Source organism: Sturnira hondurensis, unplaced genomic scaffold (genome assembly GCF_014824575.4).
Source record: "Sturnira hondurensis isolate 20B ecotype Veracruz unplaced genomic scaffold, ASM1482457v3 Scaffold0000780, whole genome shotgun sequence".
Lineage (NCBI taxonomy): Eukaryota > Metazoa > Chordata > Mammalia > Chiroptera > Phyllostomidae > Sturnira > Sturnira hondurensis.
This window is the reverse complement of record NW_028073411.1, coordinates 6,637,493-6,653,783: the sequence shown is the minus strand read 5'-3', so window position 1 is coordinate 6,653,783 and position 16,291 is coordinate 6,637,493. Positions and strand designations below refer to the sequence as shown.

At 47.6% G+C, this 16,291-nt stretch overlaps 1 protein-coding gene across 1 annotated transcript in view; it reads right to left on the bottom strand.

The window, feature by feature from the left end:
• Nucleotides 1-16,034, bottom strand: part of ADGRA3 (adhesion G protein-coupled receptor A3) — a 105,733-nt gene extending 89,699 nt beyond the window's left edge. Inside the window, exon 1 of the mRNA XM_037045004.1 lies at nucleotides 15,507-16,034. Within this exon, the coding sequence (XP_036900899.1) occupies nucleotides 15,507-15,751 (245 nt within the window). The 5' untranslated portion in view covers nucleotides 15,752-16,034. The remainder of the gene's footprint in view (nucleotides 1-15,506) is intronic.
• Between the last annotated feature and the right edge of the window lie 257 nt (nucleotides 16,035-16,291).

Sequence of the window (16,291 nt, the reverse complement as noted above, 5' to 3'; positions counted from 1 at the left end):
GAGTGACGTCACCGCCAACTAGGACCCCAAACAGACCCTGACCAGGAACCAGCCTGTTCACCGCAGGAAGAAAGTTAGGGGTAGATAGTCAACGGGGAACTGCTAAGACACAGAATCAGCTAGAACACTGGTGCTGAAGGGTGCACACTGGTTCAACAGGCAATGACATAGGCGGCGCAGGACGGTGGGGGGGGATGCAGGCAAGAAAAATCACCATGTGACATGGAATCTGCAAGATGTCTGTAAAGTCTGGGGAAAAAAAGAAAAAAGAATTATGTGTGTGGAAAGTCATGAAGGGGGTGTCTTCACTGTGCAAAAAAAAAAGTCTGTTTCCAAACACCGTGGACACACTGTGCATTCTTTTTGTACTCAGCAATTCCGGCAAGCAGGCTGGTCAACTCAATGAGCTGGGGGTGAAAAATCTATATTCCTAGGAACACATGTTCTAAAAATCTGTCCCAGAGGAAGGAAGAGGGATATGCCAAGAGAAAACTAGAGTTCAGAGGCTTAAAAAGCTCTTCAAGTATTCAGAACTGAAAGACAAGAACTCAGGGACCAAAAAAAAAGGAAAAATCCAGTTAGCAGGAGGAGAGCAGAGGGTCCCAAGCAGGGATCAGCCCCAGGCACAGAGGGCAGGTCGAGGCAGGGGACTGCGGGCCATAGGTAAGCCTGGTGAGAAAGGCAGGCAGGGCTCAGGATCCACACAGGCCACAGACCCCACGCCTGTCTCTGCCCTCACGAGAAGGCAGCCCCTGCACTGACTTGCTACTATGGTGCAACGGATAGTTTCCAATAACACGGTCTGTGCTTCTTTCAATGGGTCTGTAAAGCCTGTGGATTATTTAAAAATACCTCAGTGATCTTGTCAGATTTAGTTTGGTTTTATGGGCTATGTAAAATCAGAATTTCAGCAAAGACACCTTAAGATGATCTCATTTAAAACCTCATTTTCACTACTCAGGAAGTGAGGGCTGGACCATGTATGATTCGCTACAGGTCACAATTCTGCTTTGCAGCAAAGCCAACTTGAGGCCCCGTCCCCATCTAATCCCCCTGCTGTTTCCTCAGTGTCCGCCCTTCTCATCACTTCGCCAAGCGAAGGGCAGGAAGGCCAGTTCTCGGCTCACCCAGCCCCACGTGACAGGTGGCAGGGAACACCCCCCAAACCCGGAGAGTGGCAGGGTTTCTTTTCACGGCAGGTGAAGATCTAGGGAAAAGGCCAACACCCTCCCGACGACATTTTACTTCTTTCGTCTTCACTTGGCATCCAGGTTTGAGATCGGGTCACTTACTACTCGAGGAACGGATTCACCATCTCAAGGATACAAAGAAGAAAAGCACCGAGTATTTGAGAGTCAGTGATACTGCAGACAGATCTAAGTATGAGTGCCCCTGGTCATTCCCAGGGCAACTCGACGAAGGTAAAATGGGATATTAAGATGCTTTCCTCCAACAGTGAGGTACCAGGACAGCAAACGCACTAGGTGAGAATCCTCAGTGCCTCTGCCTGCCCACCAGTCAGTCACCTGGAAAGAGACGGTTCAGTGCAGACAAGTCCCCTTTATCTTTTCTTCTATGAAGACTCACCCCCTACTCGGCTGCCACAGTAAGCACTTAGGTTGTCTGTGACCCCACGGCTATAAGGACAGTAGAGTTACAGGCCAAGAGGTCACAAGCGAGGGCCAGAAGCCTTCTGAGCATATAATTGGGGAGGATCAATTCACCTGCCCACACTCAGCCGGCGCATCTGTGAAATGGGAGCAGTACGGACCTCGTGAAGTTGTTTCAACAACTGCGGGGCTGTGTTTGGCACAGAACCTGGACAAACGTCTGGATGCCGACTGGTGTTAGGACATTTAAATCAATTAAGGGTGCTTGTATATAAAGTTCTGTGGACACCTTAGGTTTCCTTCCTCATAGTAGTTCAAGATACTCCTGAGATCCATTTTAGGAGAAAGTCAAACTAACACGAGAAAGATATACATTTGTATGTGTGTGTGTATATGTGTGTTGTGTGTGTATGTATATATACATGATACACACCTATGTATATTATATATGCATATGTGATATGTATATACGTGTGTTTGCATATATATATATATATATATATATATAACCTCACCCAAGGACATTTTTTTTCATTGCTTTTTTGAGACAGAGAGGAAGGGAGAGAAACATCAATGCAAGAAAGACACATCGATTGGTTGTCTCCCATACACACCCTGACTGGGAATCGAACCCACAACACTTCAGTTATGGGACAAACACTCCAACCATAAGCCTCTTGGGCTAGGCAGAAAGATACACCTTTTTAACTATGTAACTCAATCATGGCCCATGAAGGTCACATCAAAACTGGAAACAGCAGGTCTATCAAATTAATCTCATCAGAAAGCTAAGAAGTCTTTTCTGAAATATTCTCTTAAAAGAAAACCATGAGAAGACGACTAGGACCTTTAGATTTTCTTTACTATCCTGCAGCATCCCAATAGAAAAATAAATGCATGACTGGAAAGTAAACTTGGAATAAAATACACGTATAGGGTTACATACTTTCATAAACTAGCTGTACATCAAAGAAATTTAAAAAGAACCAGAGAGACCCTGAGTGAAGCATGCTATGCTCACCTCCCAGAAATGCTTTTCCAGGACAAAGGAAGACTGTCAGCCCCAAACGAATGCCCAGGGCCCCTTATATTCCCCTTTACTTTTAAAACTGGCCACCATCCGCTCCCCCTTGGGACACAGTAAGACAGTGCAGAAGGTTTCCATAACCCCTCCTGTCTTTGCTGCATGCAGTGACACACAGTCACAGCACACCTGAAATTTAAAAGGTTTTATAATCTCTAAAATGGGAAAAGATGGACACCCTAACACAAAGACCTGAGAACACAAAAGTGGAATCTAAAGAACAAAGTAAGCAAACAAGCAAAACAGAAACAGACTCAAGACACAGAGAACAAACTCATAGTCGCCTGCAGGGACAGGGGTTAGGGGACTGATGAAAAGGTAGAGGGATTGAAAAGTACAATTTGGTATCTACAAAACAGTCACGGGGATGCAAAGTGCAGCCCAGGGAAGAAAGTCGATTCTACTGTGATAACTACGTGCAGCGCCAGGTGGGAACCAGACTTACTGGGGAGATCATTTTGTACACATTAATAAGTAACTACTATGCTGTACACCCGATACCAATATAAAATAGTACTGAATGTCAACTGCAATTGGAAAATAAAGAAGAAAAAATACATTAAAAATAAAACTGCAAATAGTCATTAAAAGAAAAAGGAGAGAACCCTGGCTAGTGTGGCTCAGTGGTTGCTGGTTCGATTCCCAGTCAGGGCACATGCCTGGGTTGCAAGCCAGGTCCCCGGTGGGAGATGTGTAAGAGGCAACCACACATTGATATTTCTCTCCCTCTCCTTCTCTCTCCTTTCCCCTCTCTAAAAACTAAATAAATAAAATCTTAAAAGAAAAGAAAAAGGAGAGAAAGTCTGACAAAGTTTTCACAGTCATGGATAGTCCCCGACTGTGGTGGCTCACTTCTAGCTAAGCTGATGGACAACTCTTCTGATTTATCCCTGAGAGAAGGACACAAATACTTCCAGCAAAGAACCCTGAAAAACCAGGTCCTAGTAGAACAGTGAACCAGGGCTCCTTCAGAAGACAGTCAGGGCACCTGGACGACACCCATTCTGCAGAACCTCCCCTCCAAGGGCGGGGCCGCATGGCCCAGGTCTGTCCTGGCAAGAAAGCCACGCAGTCAAGCCAGCCCTTTCCTTGTAAGAGCTTCTGAGCCCAAACTACAGAAACGGCCGAAATGCAGTAATTAAGTGCATGTGACTGCAGATGTGGTGACCACCAGCACAAGGACCAGGAGAGGACACAGGCCGTGGTGGATGAGATGTTTGATTCCAGGCCAAGAGTGGACAGCACCACATCAAAACTAACAGGTAAGGAAATAAACATGGACTCGAGCTCCTTTTCAAGAAGTTTAATTATGGAGCCTGGAGAGTAACCACTCCAATAAGGTACTACAAGGGAGTATTTCAGGGAGATGTTTTTTGACAGGGGAAAACAGGGTAAAACCATGTAGGCCAAGGAGAAACATCACAAACCAGGGGGAAAGTTTAAAATGCAGGAAAGATACGAGATACTTTTTCAAAAAGTAGAAGAAAACTGGATCAAGAAAACAGGAAAAAAAAATAAATGTATCTGGGTAAGAAAGAGACACTTTTCACTATCTAATGAAGAGTGGGAGTTTAGGCCTTGACCTTGTAGGTTGAGTCTTCTGCTTTGAAGAGACTCAGGCTTATCCAGGACAGATAGAGGCATCCTCTGTGAAAAATAACGCAAAATTCTTCTCCTAATCTTACTTGAAGCGGAGTGGGGTGCGGGGTAAAGCGTGGGGGAAATGGGACTTCTTTAAACAAAGACTTCCTGAGTGCTTATGTGCTATACGCTGAGGACACAGAGACGAACTATCACCATCAGGAGTTCACAATCTGGTGAGTGCGTGAGCGCTGCAAATACGTAACTTCAAACAGAGGGACAGCTGCTGCAATGCCAGCAGACACCAGGTAGGAAGGGTCTCGAGGAACGGAGAGTCAGCCTACCACTGGAGTCTCAGCCAAACAGGGAGAATCTGAAACGCTGGATCTTGCTTAGAGCAAACAAACAAAAGGCAGGTTAAAAAGGAGATTAATCTAATAGGAAGCACAGCTGTCACAAGCGGGGTCCTGGAGAGGAACCCTCCACCAGTCAGTTTCTCCTTGCCTCTTTCATGAGAAAAGAGTCGGGAGGAAAACTGCACCGTAAATACAAAGAATGCTTTTAAGTCTTATCTTGATGGGAAGTGAGTCAATTTAATTAGACTAAGATTCACACAGGCTTAAAGAAAGAAAAGTTTAACAATTGCATTAAAAAACCCTGTATTGCAGTTACACCTCTCAGTCTACTCAAAGGGACTTTCTAGTGAATCTAAGGCGGGTCTGGACCCAACTGTCATCCAGCGCAATTTACAACCTGTTTGCCACCTGGCCCCAAGGTGGGGCCCCCGCAGCAGCGCCTGTTGAATGCCCGTCACAATTCTGGGTGCTAGGGTCGCAGGTGGGTGCAAAATAAAGGCTCTGACCTCAGAGAACTGACAGTCTGGATGAAGCCGCGTCCCATGCCTGGAAGCTCGTTTTCCATTTCAGAAATGTCTTCACAAAAGGAGTGAATTGAATTCATAGTCACCTTCTGTTCAATACACCCTATGGTGGGGGGGAGGAGGGCGGAGGGGGCACTGGGAAGCTTAGATTACCCCAGAGAGTCTCTCCTCCCCAGCCTCTGTAGGGAGCTACTTCGGCCTGCAAGAACAATTCTTGAGCAGGTGGGAGCAGCACTTACAAAGTAGAGCGACCAGTGTGCTCAAATGATGTAATAACAAAGGTTGTGCAGGTGATGGACACTTCAGTATTGTTTGTATGGATTATACAATTAAATTCTGAAGACCTGCCACCCCCCACTCAGGAACTACAGATTTCAAATACACACTACTATTCACAAATACTACAGCATTCAAACTTGAGAAGGCAAAAATATGGGAAGAAGATAACAAAAGAGGTCTGCTTTTAGTTTTATTTAAATTAAGAACTAAGAATGTAAATCATCTGAATTGATAATGAGCTAAAAACAACCAGCAAATGCCTCAAACACCCGCTGATGCAGGCTGGCAGCCTGGCACGCAGGTCATGTACCCGACGGAGGGAACCTCCTGTGTGGTCTGCCCAGCGTGCTGTCAATCTGAAAGTCAAGAGTATGACCAGGACACCCACAGTGCCGCCTTCTTAGTTCTTACCAAAGCAGCAAGGAAACAACGAAAAAACACTCTTTAAGAGGATGAGTTGTCACCATTAACAGGAATCTAAACAAACCAAACAAGCAAGCAAAATACGACCAATGACACTCAAATACGGAACAGGCTGACGGGGTCCAGAGGGGAGAGGGGAGAGAATCATAGGGGAAAAGGGAATGGACTCACATGAACAAGTATAGAGGACACATGGACAATAACTAAGGGTGGGGGGTGGAAAGGGGAGGGAGGTGGGGAGCACTGGTGGGGCAGGGCTGGGAATATAAGACAGAAAGCTGTACTTGAACAAGAATTAAATAAAAATTATATTAAATAAATAAATAAATAAATAAATAAAATAAAAAAGAGGATGAGTTGTCTCCAAAAATCTCAAGAGTGTCAAGTTCAGGGGGTGGGGGGTGCTTTTAGAAATACAGTTTACAGAGAAGGTTGCCAAATACAAATGACCCTTTTGTAAATACATCAAAATATATTAATCTCTTATAGTCACAATGCAAATTAAAACATGCTCTTTTTATTTATCAGACTCGGAAAAGCTAAAAAAAAATTTTCCCAGGAAAAGTAGATCCTTGGAACATTGGGCCTCTCGTTGTCTCGCTGTACTATTTCATGATCTTAGATTAATAGTGCATTTTTACCAGGTAATGTGTCTCCATTTTAAATCTAAAACAAAAGATAGAAGCCACACAAAGGCTGAAGTCTACATGGTTTGCAGCCGGCTCCCCAGGGATCAGGCCCTCCAATGCTGGGTGGGATGAATGCGGGCTGCTGTCAGGCCGTTTGGTTAATTCATTCAGCACCGCAGCACATTTAACCCCGCGAGCTGATGCGAAATCCAGCTCCAGCGCGTCACTCCCACTTCACAAAGAGCCGTTTTTCTCGTCTCCTCCATAAGGCCCAGTGCTAAAGCTCTCAGCTCTGTCCTAAAAATGTCTCTTGACTTTGATTCTTCTTTGTTCCACTCGGACCTGTCTGTCCCTCCCTCCCAGGTGAGGAGGCTGCCCCCAATTTGTTCCTCTACTGTTTCTTCTACCTTCTTTTTTAAGACTTTATTTATTTATCTTTAGAGGGGAAGGGAAGGACAGAGGAAGAGAAATATCAGTGTGTGGTTGCCTCTCGAGCATCCCCTGCTGGGAACTGGCCTGCAACCCAGGCATGTGCCCTGACTGGGAATCGAACCACGATCCTCTGGTTTGCAGGCCTGTGCTCAATCCACTGAGCTCCATCAGCCAGGGCTCTTCTACCTTCTTTTGTTGCATCCGATGACCCTTGATGATGCTGGTTAACCCTTCAGGTTGCTGGCCTGCTAAACAACAGCTTCTGAACCCAGGGGACATCCGAATCACCTGCAGAGCTCTGAAAAAACACCAACTTCCAGGTCCCATCCTTAAACAATGAAATTAGAGCACAAAGTCTGGGGCGAGGCTGGGGGCGGGGGGCGGTGTCCAGACATATGAACTCCTAACACTAGACTGAAAGCCTCAACCGCAAATTCACCAACCAGGTTACAGGTTACAGGTAATCACTACACTGTTTTCTGTGTCTATGAGGGGTTTTTTGTTTGTTTGCTGCTTAATCCCTTCACCTTTTTTGCCCAGCCAGCTCTGTGCCTGGCCCATGGATGGGAGAGGGAAGCAATGATGGTCACTGAATAAAAAGGTCCATCAGTCCCTTCAGCAAGGTTCCTAACCCCTCTCTGCGAATTTTCCTTTAGAAATTCAGTGCCTTTAAGAATTTCTAAATACCCACCAGTTACTCGCCTATCTCTTGCTGTCTTAGCAGGGGACAAAGGAGGAAGATACAAGTTAAATCTCATCAAAAAGAGCCAGGTGGCCCTGGCTGGTGTGGCTCAGTGGATTGAGTGCTGGTCTGCAAACCAAAAGGCTGCCTGTTAAAATTCTCAGTCAGGGCGCAAGCTGGGGATGTGGGCCAGGTCCCCAGGTGGGGGTGTGCGCAAGGCAACGGATCCTGTTTCTCTCCCTTTCTCCCTCCCTTCCCCTCTCTTGAAAATAAATAAATGAAATCTTAAAGGAAAAAAAAGGGCTGGATGGTCAAGTCTAACCTGAGAGACGCCTGACAGATATTGTATAGCCAGAAGGCAAGAGGCCGAGTTCCCGAAAGCGATACTACACACAAGGCTAGGATTAAACTGGTTTAATAACTACCCTTCGCCACGAAAAGTCACGCCCAGAGACGACAAGTCACAGGAGCGCACCTGAGTCTACAGCGGGCGGAGCAGGCCGTCGCAATGATTTGCAGGATGAATGCAAATACAAGCAGTTTAAAAATCTAGCGGATGAATTATGAAGCACGCCCCTGGAGAAGAGTAAATGCCAAAAGTGAGTTCTGGTCTTTGGACAGCCCCTGCCACGTGAGGAGGGCAGATTACAGCCTGGGCTTGGGGCTGCCGACAGAGGAGGAGCAGACCAGGGTGTTGGGTGAGGGAGGGGGTTGTTCTGGACTCTTCTCACACCAATCTCCCCTACACCTCCCACCTGTTCCCTGGACAGGAAGGCTCGGAGCACAAGCAACGCTTCCCTGGGGGAAGAGCTCCCTCTGTGCAAGGGGTCCATCGTGGTGCTGAACGTGGCCGAGGCAGATGGACATGTGTCTCCTGTGAGGTGCCTGCTACGTCTCTGTCCCACCCCACGCCAACAGGCCAGAGAGTCCCTTACCAGACATGCAAAATCTCTAAAACATTCCATTACAGAAGCAGTCGCAAGCTTGGGAGATATATTGTCTGCTTTATTACCACTCCCTCTTCAGACAAAAATTGCCTGCACTGGAATGTAAATACAAGCTAAACGATACATAAACCACTACAATGACGTTAAGTTTCAAAATAAATGGAGTCGGGCAACAAAAACTCACTGAGCCTGTCTGCACCTACTGTTTCCTAATCTTCGCAAAAAACAAGTGAATAAGGTACCAAAATGCAGAGAACTCTGTGTCCTAATGTTTATGTGTTTAAGAAACATGTTCACACATTAATAAACTAGTAATGTTCCCTGGCCTTTTAAGATTCCTCCACAGAAATAAGCCAACAAAGAAAACAGGTGCCTTCACAGAAGCAGCTGAGTGGGGGCAAGGGTCACTGAATACTCTTACAGAAAACCTCACTGTGTCATTTTCTGAGTTACGGTATTTTACTATGTATGATGCACTTTTTTTGCCCAAATCTTTGAGTGAAAAATAAGGGTGCGTGTTATACGTGGGTAGTGCCTCAAATACTGTGGATCTGTTCTTGTGTTTTGTAATTATTTGTTACACAAAATTTCTTGTACCATAATACATTCAAAAATAAATGCTTAAGTTCCTTTATAATACAAAAGGCAAGTACCTAAATATAAATAATTGAATTAAAATAATTGAATTAAACAATTAAAACAAAAGTTTTTTTCCCCTGAAAGGTTGGACCAAAAACACAGGTGCACATTATACAGGGCAAAATATGGGTACTGTGAAGAGTTTTTACTTCTGTTTTTTGTGGGGGGTTTTTTGTTTGTTTGTTTTATTTTTAACCATCTTTACAGGCTCCTGGAAACAGAAGCTGTAACCAGATTGGGGCAACACTTCCCAAACGTTCCTGTGTCCATTCCTGTGTCCATTCGTCTCTGGCGTTTCAATTCCTGGGCCACTGCCAAACCCGCCAACTTCTCCGAGACATTCCCGATGCTGGAGGGCTGTAAGCAGGCAAGAAGCAACAGGATTCCGAGAAGGAGTCATGCAAAACTTTCTCATTATATTGGAAAAGCTTACCACTTGCATTCATCGACCAAATGCCTAAGTGTGCCCCAAATTCCGCACCGTTTCTGAGTGACTGACTAGCATACTGTCTCCTGGATGTGCTCACCACACATATAAGATTATGTGGGTGACATGTAACTGTGAATAGAGTTAATATACCCATTTTAGAATTGGGGATCCCACAGCTATGAAATGCTGACCTAAACTCAATAAATAAAGTTCTCATTTGCCATAACGGGGTAGAAACTGGAATCCGTATCCCTCTCCCAGCCCTCTGCCTGTCCTGCTCTCCCCCTCGCCCCCCACAGCCGTATCTTTATTAGCACTACTCATTTCAATCAAGATCAAGTTCATTCCCACACGTACTGCAGGCACCTGCTAATAAGACAGGCCTCACAGTCCTTCCCTCCCAGGGGATGGGTATTACGGGTGTAACATCAGCATCATATAAGGAACACAAGGGCACAGATGATAAGCCCTGCCTGGGTTCAGAGAAGCAAAGAATCAAAATTCCAGAAGAGAGACAGAAGAATTCACAGCAGTTGGGTTGGATGGTGAAGGACCAAGGCTTTCTGGAGCAGGGCCTCGAGACAAGAGTGGCCAATGTAGACAAGGTACAGAAGACGTGAAGGATTGTTCAGGGACAATGAGGCATAACTGGTTAATTTGTGGATAAGCCTGATCCTTCAGTGAGAGAAGCCCCCCCAAACCGCTAGCACTCAGCACCACAATAAAATAGTACCTCAACTGATGTGCAGAAAGGAAATAATATTTTGTGCTGACTGTTAGAAATAAGGGAAATAAGGCTACAGAGGCATGTAAGACCTTAACACTTTGAATTCACATATAGAAACCTTACCCTTGACCATGAGAAGGAATTCAGGCCATAGCACCTTGCTGGGCTATTCATGAAAATCACCTTGCCCCTCTCTCCCTCTATTTCATTCACCTGGCAAAGGTGCAGCCTGGCTGATTCCAACTGTTCGCCCCTCTAGGCTGAATGTAGCTGGAGGGAACTACCTCCCTTCGAATCTGATCTCAAGTCCAAAAGCAGACATGCCACCACCCTGGTGACATTTCTGCCACCCCAGCACGCTCTGCTCATTTTCCCACTTTCCAAGAGGACCACTTCACTGCTCTCCTACCTACCGACTACCAGCTCCCGTCCTGCCTCCCCAGCCTGTGTCTCTGAGAAAATAACGGCAATGGCACAGGAACTCCCTCCTCCCCACACCTGTGCTCCCCTTGCCCTCCCGCCCTCCCCCCTGCCTGCCTGCCTGCCTGCCTGCCTATCTTTTGGCTCCTGCTCGCTGCCTTCCCTCCTATCACTGGGGATGAAATGTCCCTGCTGCCCCCAAAAGCCCAACCCTCCAAGTGCTCCAGCTCTCAGCCCACCTCACCTCCCATCCCCGACTTCTTCCTCTCTTGTAGTACTGCCCACTGTATTCAGAATTCATGTGCTCCAACACTCACTTTTTCCGAAGAAACCTGTTTCTTCCATCACACCAAACTTCACCCTCACCTGGGCACTAGGACCACCATCCTCATCCCATTCTCCCTTCAAGCCACCCCAACCTGCCTCCTCCGGCCTCTGGTCCATGGATACTGCACATGGCAGCCACCAGGGCTCCAGGCTGTTAACCCTGGTGGTCAGCTCCTTGGTCTAGCTGTTCTTGATCTCTCAGCATCTCTTAAGTGGGGCGCCCATTTCTGTCTTCAAACTTGAACTTCTCTTGGCTTTTATGACCAGATATACTCAGGTGGCTCCCCACCTCACCAGCGCTTCCTTTTCAGGGCCCCACCCTGCCCCCAGTGTGCTTCTGCTGGGGTCACCTCCTCCTCCCTGCCACACACTTGCCCCTAAGGGATCCTACCCAGAGGCAGGTTTTAAATACCACGTATGACCACTGGCTCTGAAAACCATCTGCCCACTTCGGTGGGGCCAGTCCATCATCAGCCCTCACTGTAACCCAGGACCACCTTCTCCCCAACCCAATCCCAGAGCTCCTGCCCTCGGGCCCAGCTCCAGTCCTCCCTTCAGGAAAACAAACACTCTTCCAGGGCCTTCAGAACGCCACTGGTCTCTCCCCCCATCAGGCCTCCCAAAGCATTTAAAACAGTCAGCCGCAGTACAGGATTTGCTACTTCATGACAGGCATTCTGTAACTGTTCCCTAAATGCTTTCTTCTTTGGGGGGAATCCACCCCCCCCCAACTCGGTTGCTTCTGAACAAGGCAAGCATTCCTTTTGGTGTGCCTCGCACGGAGCCAGATACACCAGGGATGTCCAGTTATCAGGGTCGACAGCAAACAAACATAACATTTTATAAAGTAAAAACCAAAACTCATGCAAGTGGTTTTAGTCTGTTAAACAGTCTTAGAAAAATCTGGACTTTGTCCCTGAGTTATTTGACAAATCATTAAAAACAACAACAACAACAAAACCTTTGTCTAGAACCACCATGTAGCATCGTGACAAAAACACCCACATTTGGAAAAACAAGGGCTAAAGCTGTAAAATTTTCTATCACTTAAGTCCTCGCCGATTTTAAAACTTAAGATACTGAGCAGCATTTCACATAAAATATGAACATTTAAATTGTTTACTATATTCCTAACAAACATTCAATGTGGTTAAGTTTTTGCTCAATGTGTGTGCAAAAATAATCAATGCAATTTAATCCTGTAACCCAAAAGGCTGCAGGAGATGCGGAGACAAGTGTGGTCATGCCAAGAATTTCTGCTAGACCTCCTCTCCGTAAACGGGGCTTTGGAAAGGAGTGCTGTTGGTGGAGACAGCTGAACAGCCTGCGCTTCAGGCTACGGTTACATCCAATTCACCCACTATGTGGAATTAGCCTTCCTTCATTATTAAAAATAATAATAACAAATCCAATCCTATCCTATTCTTGCCATCCTCTCAACCCCCAGTTGGCCACACCTAAGAGATTAAAACTCAAGCTAGAGCGCTTCTCCAGCTGCTCCCTACAGTCGCCGTCTCGCCATTCTGGGCAGCAGTCACTTGCCATTGACACTGTAGCAACACCCACTGGATATCCCTGCAAGCTCCAATGCCCTCCTCCAATCAGGCGGGCAGGCTGGGGTCCCCACCTTCCACCCCCTCACCTCCTCCCCTCGCCATGTCCTTCACAATTACCTTTCTCAACCTTCTTAAATTGGATCAGGATCCTCTGATTCTCTGTCCCACCGACTCTGCCCCAAAGAAGTCTGGGGTGCCTTGCTCTGGGTTCCTTTTGCTACATGTGTACCTCAATATTAGAGCATTTACCACATTCTGAGACTTCTCCATCAATCTTTCTCCCCAAACATCTCCCCAAGTTCCTGGTGAAGAAAGACCACGTTTATATTTATATGCAGCACTGACTTGAATAGTGTATACCAAAAAGTATGGCCAAGTCCTAACTTCTGGTATTTTTTAAAGTGACCTGATTTGGAAAGAAACATTGCAGATGTAATTAAGTTACGAGTCATGAGATGGGATCATCTGGGACTTAGGGTGGACCCGAAATTCAGTGACTGGTAGTCCTTATAGGAGAAAGGAGAGCGTTTCAGACAAAAAGAGGGAAGAAGGCCATGGGAAGACAGAGGCAGTTGATTTGCTACCATGCAAGGAAGGCCAGAAGCTGGCAGAGGCAAGGGTACCCTAGGGTTTTGGGAAGGATCGTGGCCCTGCTGACACCTCGTTATCGGACTTCAGGCCTCCGGAACCCGGAGAGAAGAACAGCATTTTCAGTTACCGGTTCGTGGGAATTTGCCACAGCTCTGAGACACGAACACCTCGTCCAGACCTCAGCATGCTTGCTGCCAGTTACCTGTGGGGCCACTCGACAAAAACTGTGTTGAGCTCAGAAGAAAAAGGAGGGCAGCGGGGAGGACAATGGGGAGCACTGGAGCTGTGGGACAAGAATCTGGGACACGAACCTCCCTCTGTTCCTCCACTGTGACAACTTGGGCAAGTCAGTTACCCACAGGGACCCCAGATTCATTCCCCTGTGAGAACGAAGGGGCTGGCCCAGAAGACCCTCTTCGGGCTCTGAGACACCTTGGGCCAACGTCATCCAGAACATCAGCTCAACTTGATCCTTAAATAAATTATACGTTCCTGCCACTAAGCAAATACATTTTATCAATTTCCATTTCATCTAAAGAACTTGAAGGTGCAGAAAAATTGGTACAAATGACATTTTAAAGGCACTTACTTTTAATGAGCGCATGAGAAATTCAGTGAAATAACTGAATAATACGCGGAAACGTGATTTTCTATGTTATTTTTTTCTTTCTACAAAGCAAAATCAACAATTTACAAACAGCTGATCGATTCAGCTGGAACTCCTGATGTTTCAGAAAAACTTGACCTAAACTTGAATCAACTTAAGCGTCACTGACCCAGAACCCAAAAGGCCGATGGATGGCTAATTTCTACAAAGTAGTAAGGGGTGGGGGGTGGGGCATCTCCAACACAAGGGTTTTCTCCAGTTGGCTCAAGATTGAAATTAAGGTCCATGCCCCAAATTTCCACTTCAAAGGATCTGGCTAAGAAATAAATAAATAAATACAGCTGCTGCCACTACCAAATGGTCAAGTGTTGGTTGGTAAAGGAGTCAAAGAAAACAAAACTGATTTTACCCATTTTACGCCTCCATAAACAGAAACACACACACACACAACATTTTCTAGTGTGAAATCTTTCCTAATTCAAACAAACGGAAAGAAGAGCAAAGGTGGGAGCAATGAGATTTACACGTATCATACCCAATATCCTGCTTAATTTCGGTTAAATTAAAAACCATAATTTCCATTTTTCGTGGATCATATTGCTACCCTGGCCTCTATGTTTTTATAGTGGCAGCCTTGGTGTTTTTTGTTTGTTTGTATGTGTGTTTTGTTTTAAGAAAATCAACTGAAACAACTCAGGGGGAAGGGGATCCAAGGGACTCATATTTCATTTCAATAAAAGATCCATTAGGAACCCTTTCAAGCTTTTCCAAACGAATTCACAGTTCAGAAAATAAAATCAAGAGCCACTGGGGCCAGCTATCCAGCTGGAATGCCCAGAACCACCCTTGCAAAACCGGACCTCAACACACACTCAGTTACGAGACTGAAAACTTTTTCCTTCCAGGTGGCAACTCAATCCGAAAACCAATCCCTCGAACTGGAAGGCTAACAAACCCACAGTGTTCCCACAGTGTTCAATTCCAAAGTTCTCGGCTTTTAAATCTGAGCTCTCACACACGAAAACGGAGCTGGCAAGTGCTAGGCTTCATCTCAAATGTGTTTCCAGCCCTTCCTAACAACTCAGTTTTAAATGGTGTTCTTGAACTGTAATAAAATGAAGATAGCAAAAGGCAAATCAATAATCTAGGGGCTGGGGGAATCACACAAAGGGGCGTTCTGAGTCCGGTGTTGTTTTGTTTATCGTTTTGTTAGGCTGCAAACTAGCATCTGAGTGCAACCTAACGTACACAGAGTTAAGAGCGGGCAGGCACTTGGAATGAAGTGCAGTTTTGTAAGAAGCCCCAGCGCTGGATGAATGAGCTGTAATTCTGCCAACTGTGCATGTTTACTCCCATCCTCACGTGGCACTGCGCCGCGACAGAAGCGCTGCTCCCAGACCGCGCGGGGCTTGCCGGTGAACCAGAAAACTTTTACTTTGCAAACTAGCGGAGCCAGAAGGCAGCTTGGAGGCAGATTCACTCGCCTTCCTCCAAATGCACCCAAGCCAAACCCTCCACCCGGCAGCACCCTTGCCTGAAGCTTCATTCACACAAAGGCGAGTGGGTGCCCGCAGGACCCTCTCCAAAGTTCGAGCCGGGAGCGAACGATGGCGCGACCAGAACGCACCGGGAGGGCGAGCCCGGGGAGCGAGGGCTACTCACAGGGTGACCGTGCGGTTGGGCAGCGTGTCCGGGGGCAGGACCTGCTCGAGTTCCAGACTGCTGCACACCACCTTGCCCTCGGTGGCACCCACCGACCTGCCTGCCGCTCGGGGCCGCCCGTCCTGCTTGCAACCTGGGGGCAGTGCCAGTGCACCACGGCCACCTCCCAGCAGCGCCAGCAGCGCAAGAGGTAGCAGCACTGGTGGTGGTGTGGGGCGGCCCCACCGGCGCCCGGGCAGCTCCATGCTGCGGGCCGGGGCCTGCGGGCCGAGCTGCGGCGCGCTGGCCTAGCGGGCCGGCCCGGCGCCCGGGTTGGCGGGGAGGCGGCGGCGCGGGCCAGGCGGTGCCCGGAGCCTCATGGCGGCCGGAGGACGCGCCCTCCTCGGCGCCAGCATGGTCCTTTGTCCGCCGGTGCCGCGCTTGGCCTCTGGGGAGCCGCAGGGTCTCGGAAGCGTGGGTCCCAGCGCCGCTCTAGAGCCCGGCAGTATCGCTGCTTCCTCCAACGTCGCTGCAGCCCGCGGCAGCCCCTCCCCACCCACCTCCTCCTCCGCCACCGCCTCCTCCGCCTGGTCTCCTCCCCTCCTCGCTTAACCCGCTGCCTGCGGCTCCAGGAAGGAGGTGCGAACTCCCATACTTGCCTTCCCCTCCTGCCCTGGGGCCCGGCCCTGGGCTTCTGCCTCCTCGGCCTCCGGACGGGAGTTGTGGGAGCCACGCTGGATTACCGTAGCTCGTGGAAAGGACGACAGAAAGTTCTAGTCCAAACTACAGCTGGAGTGGCCCTCACA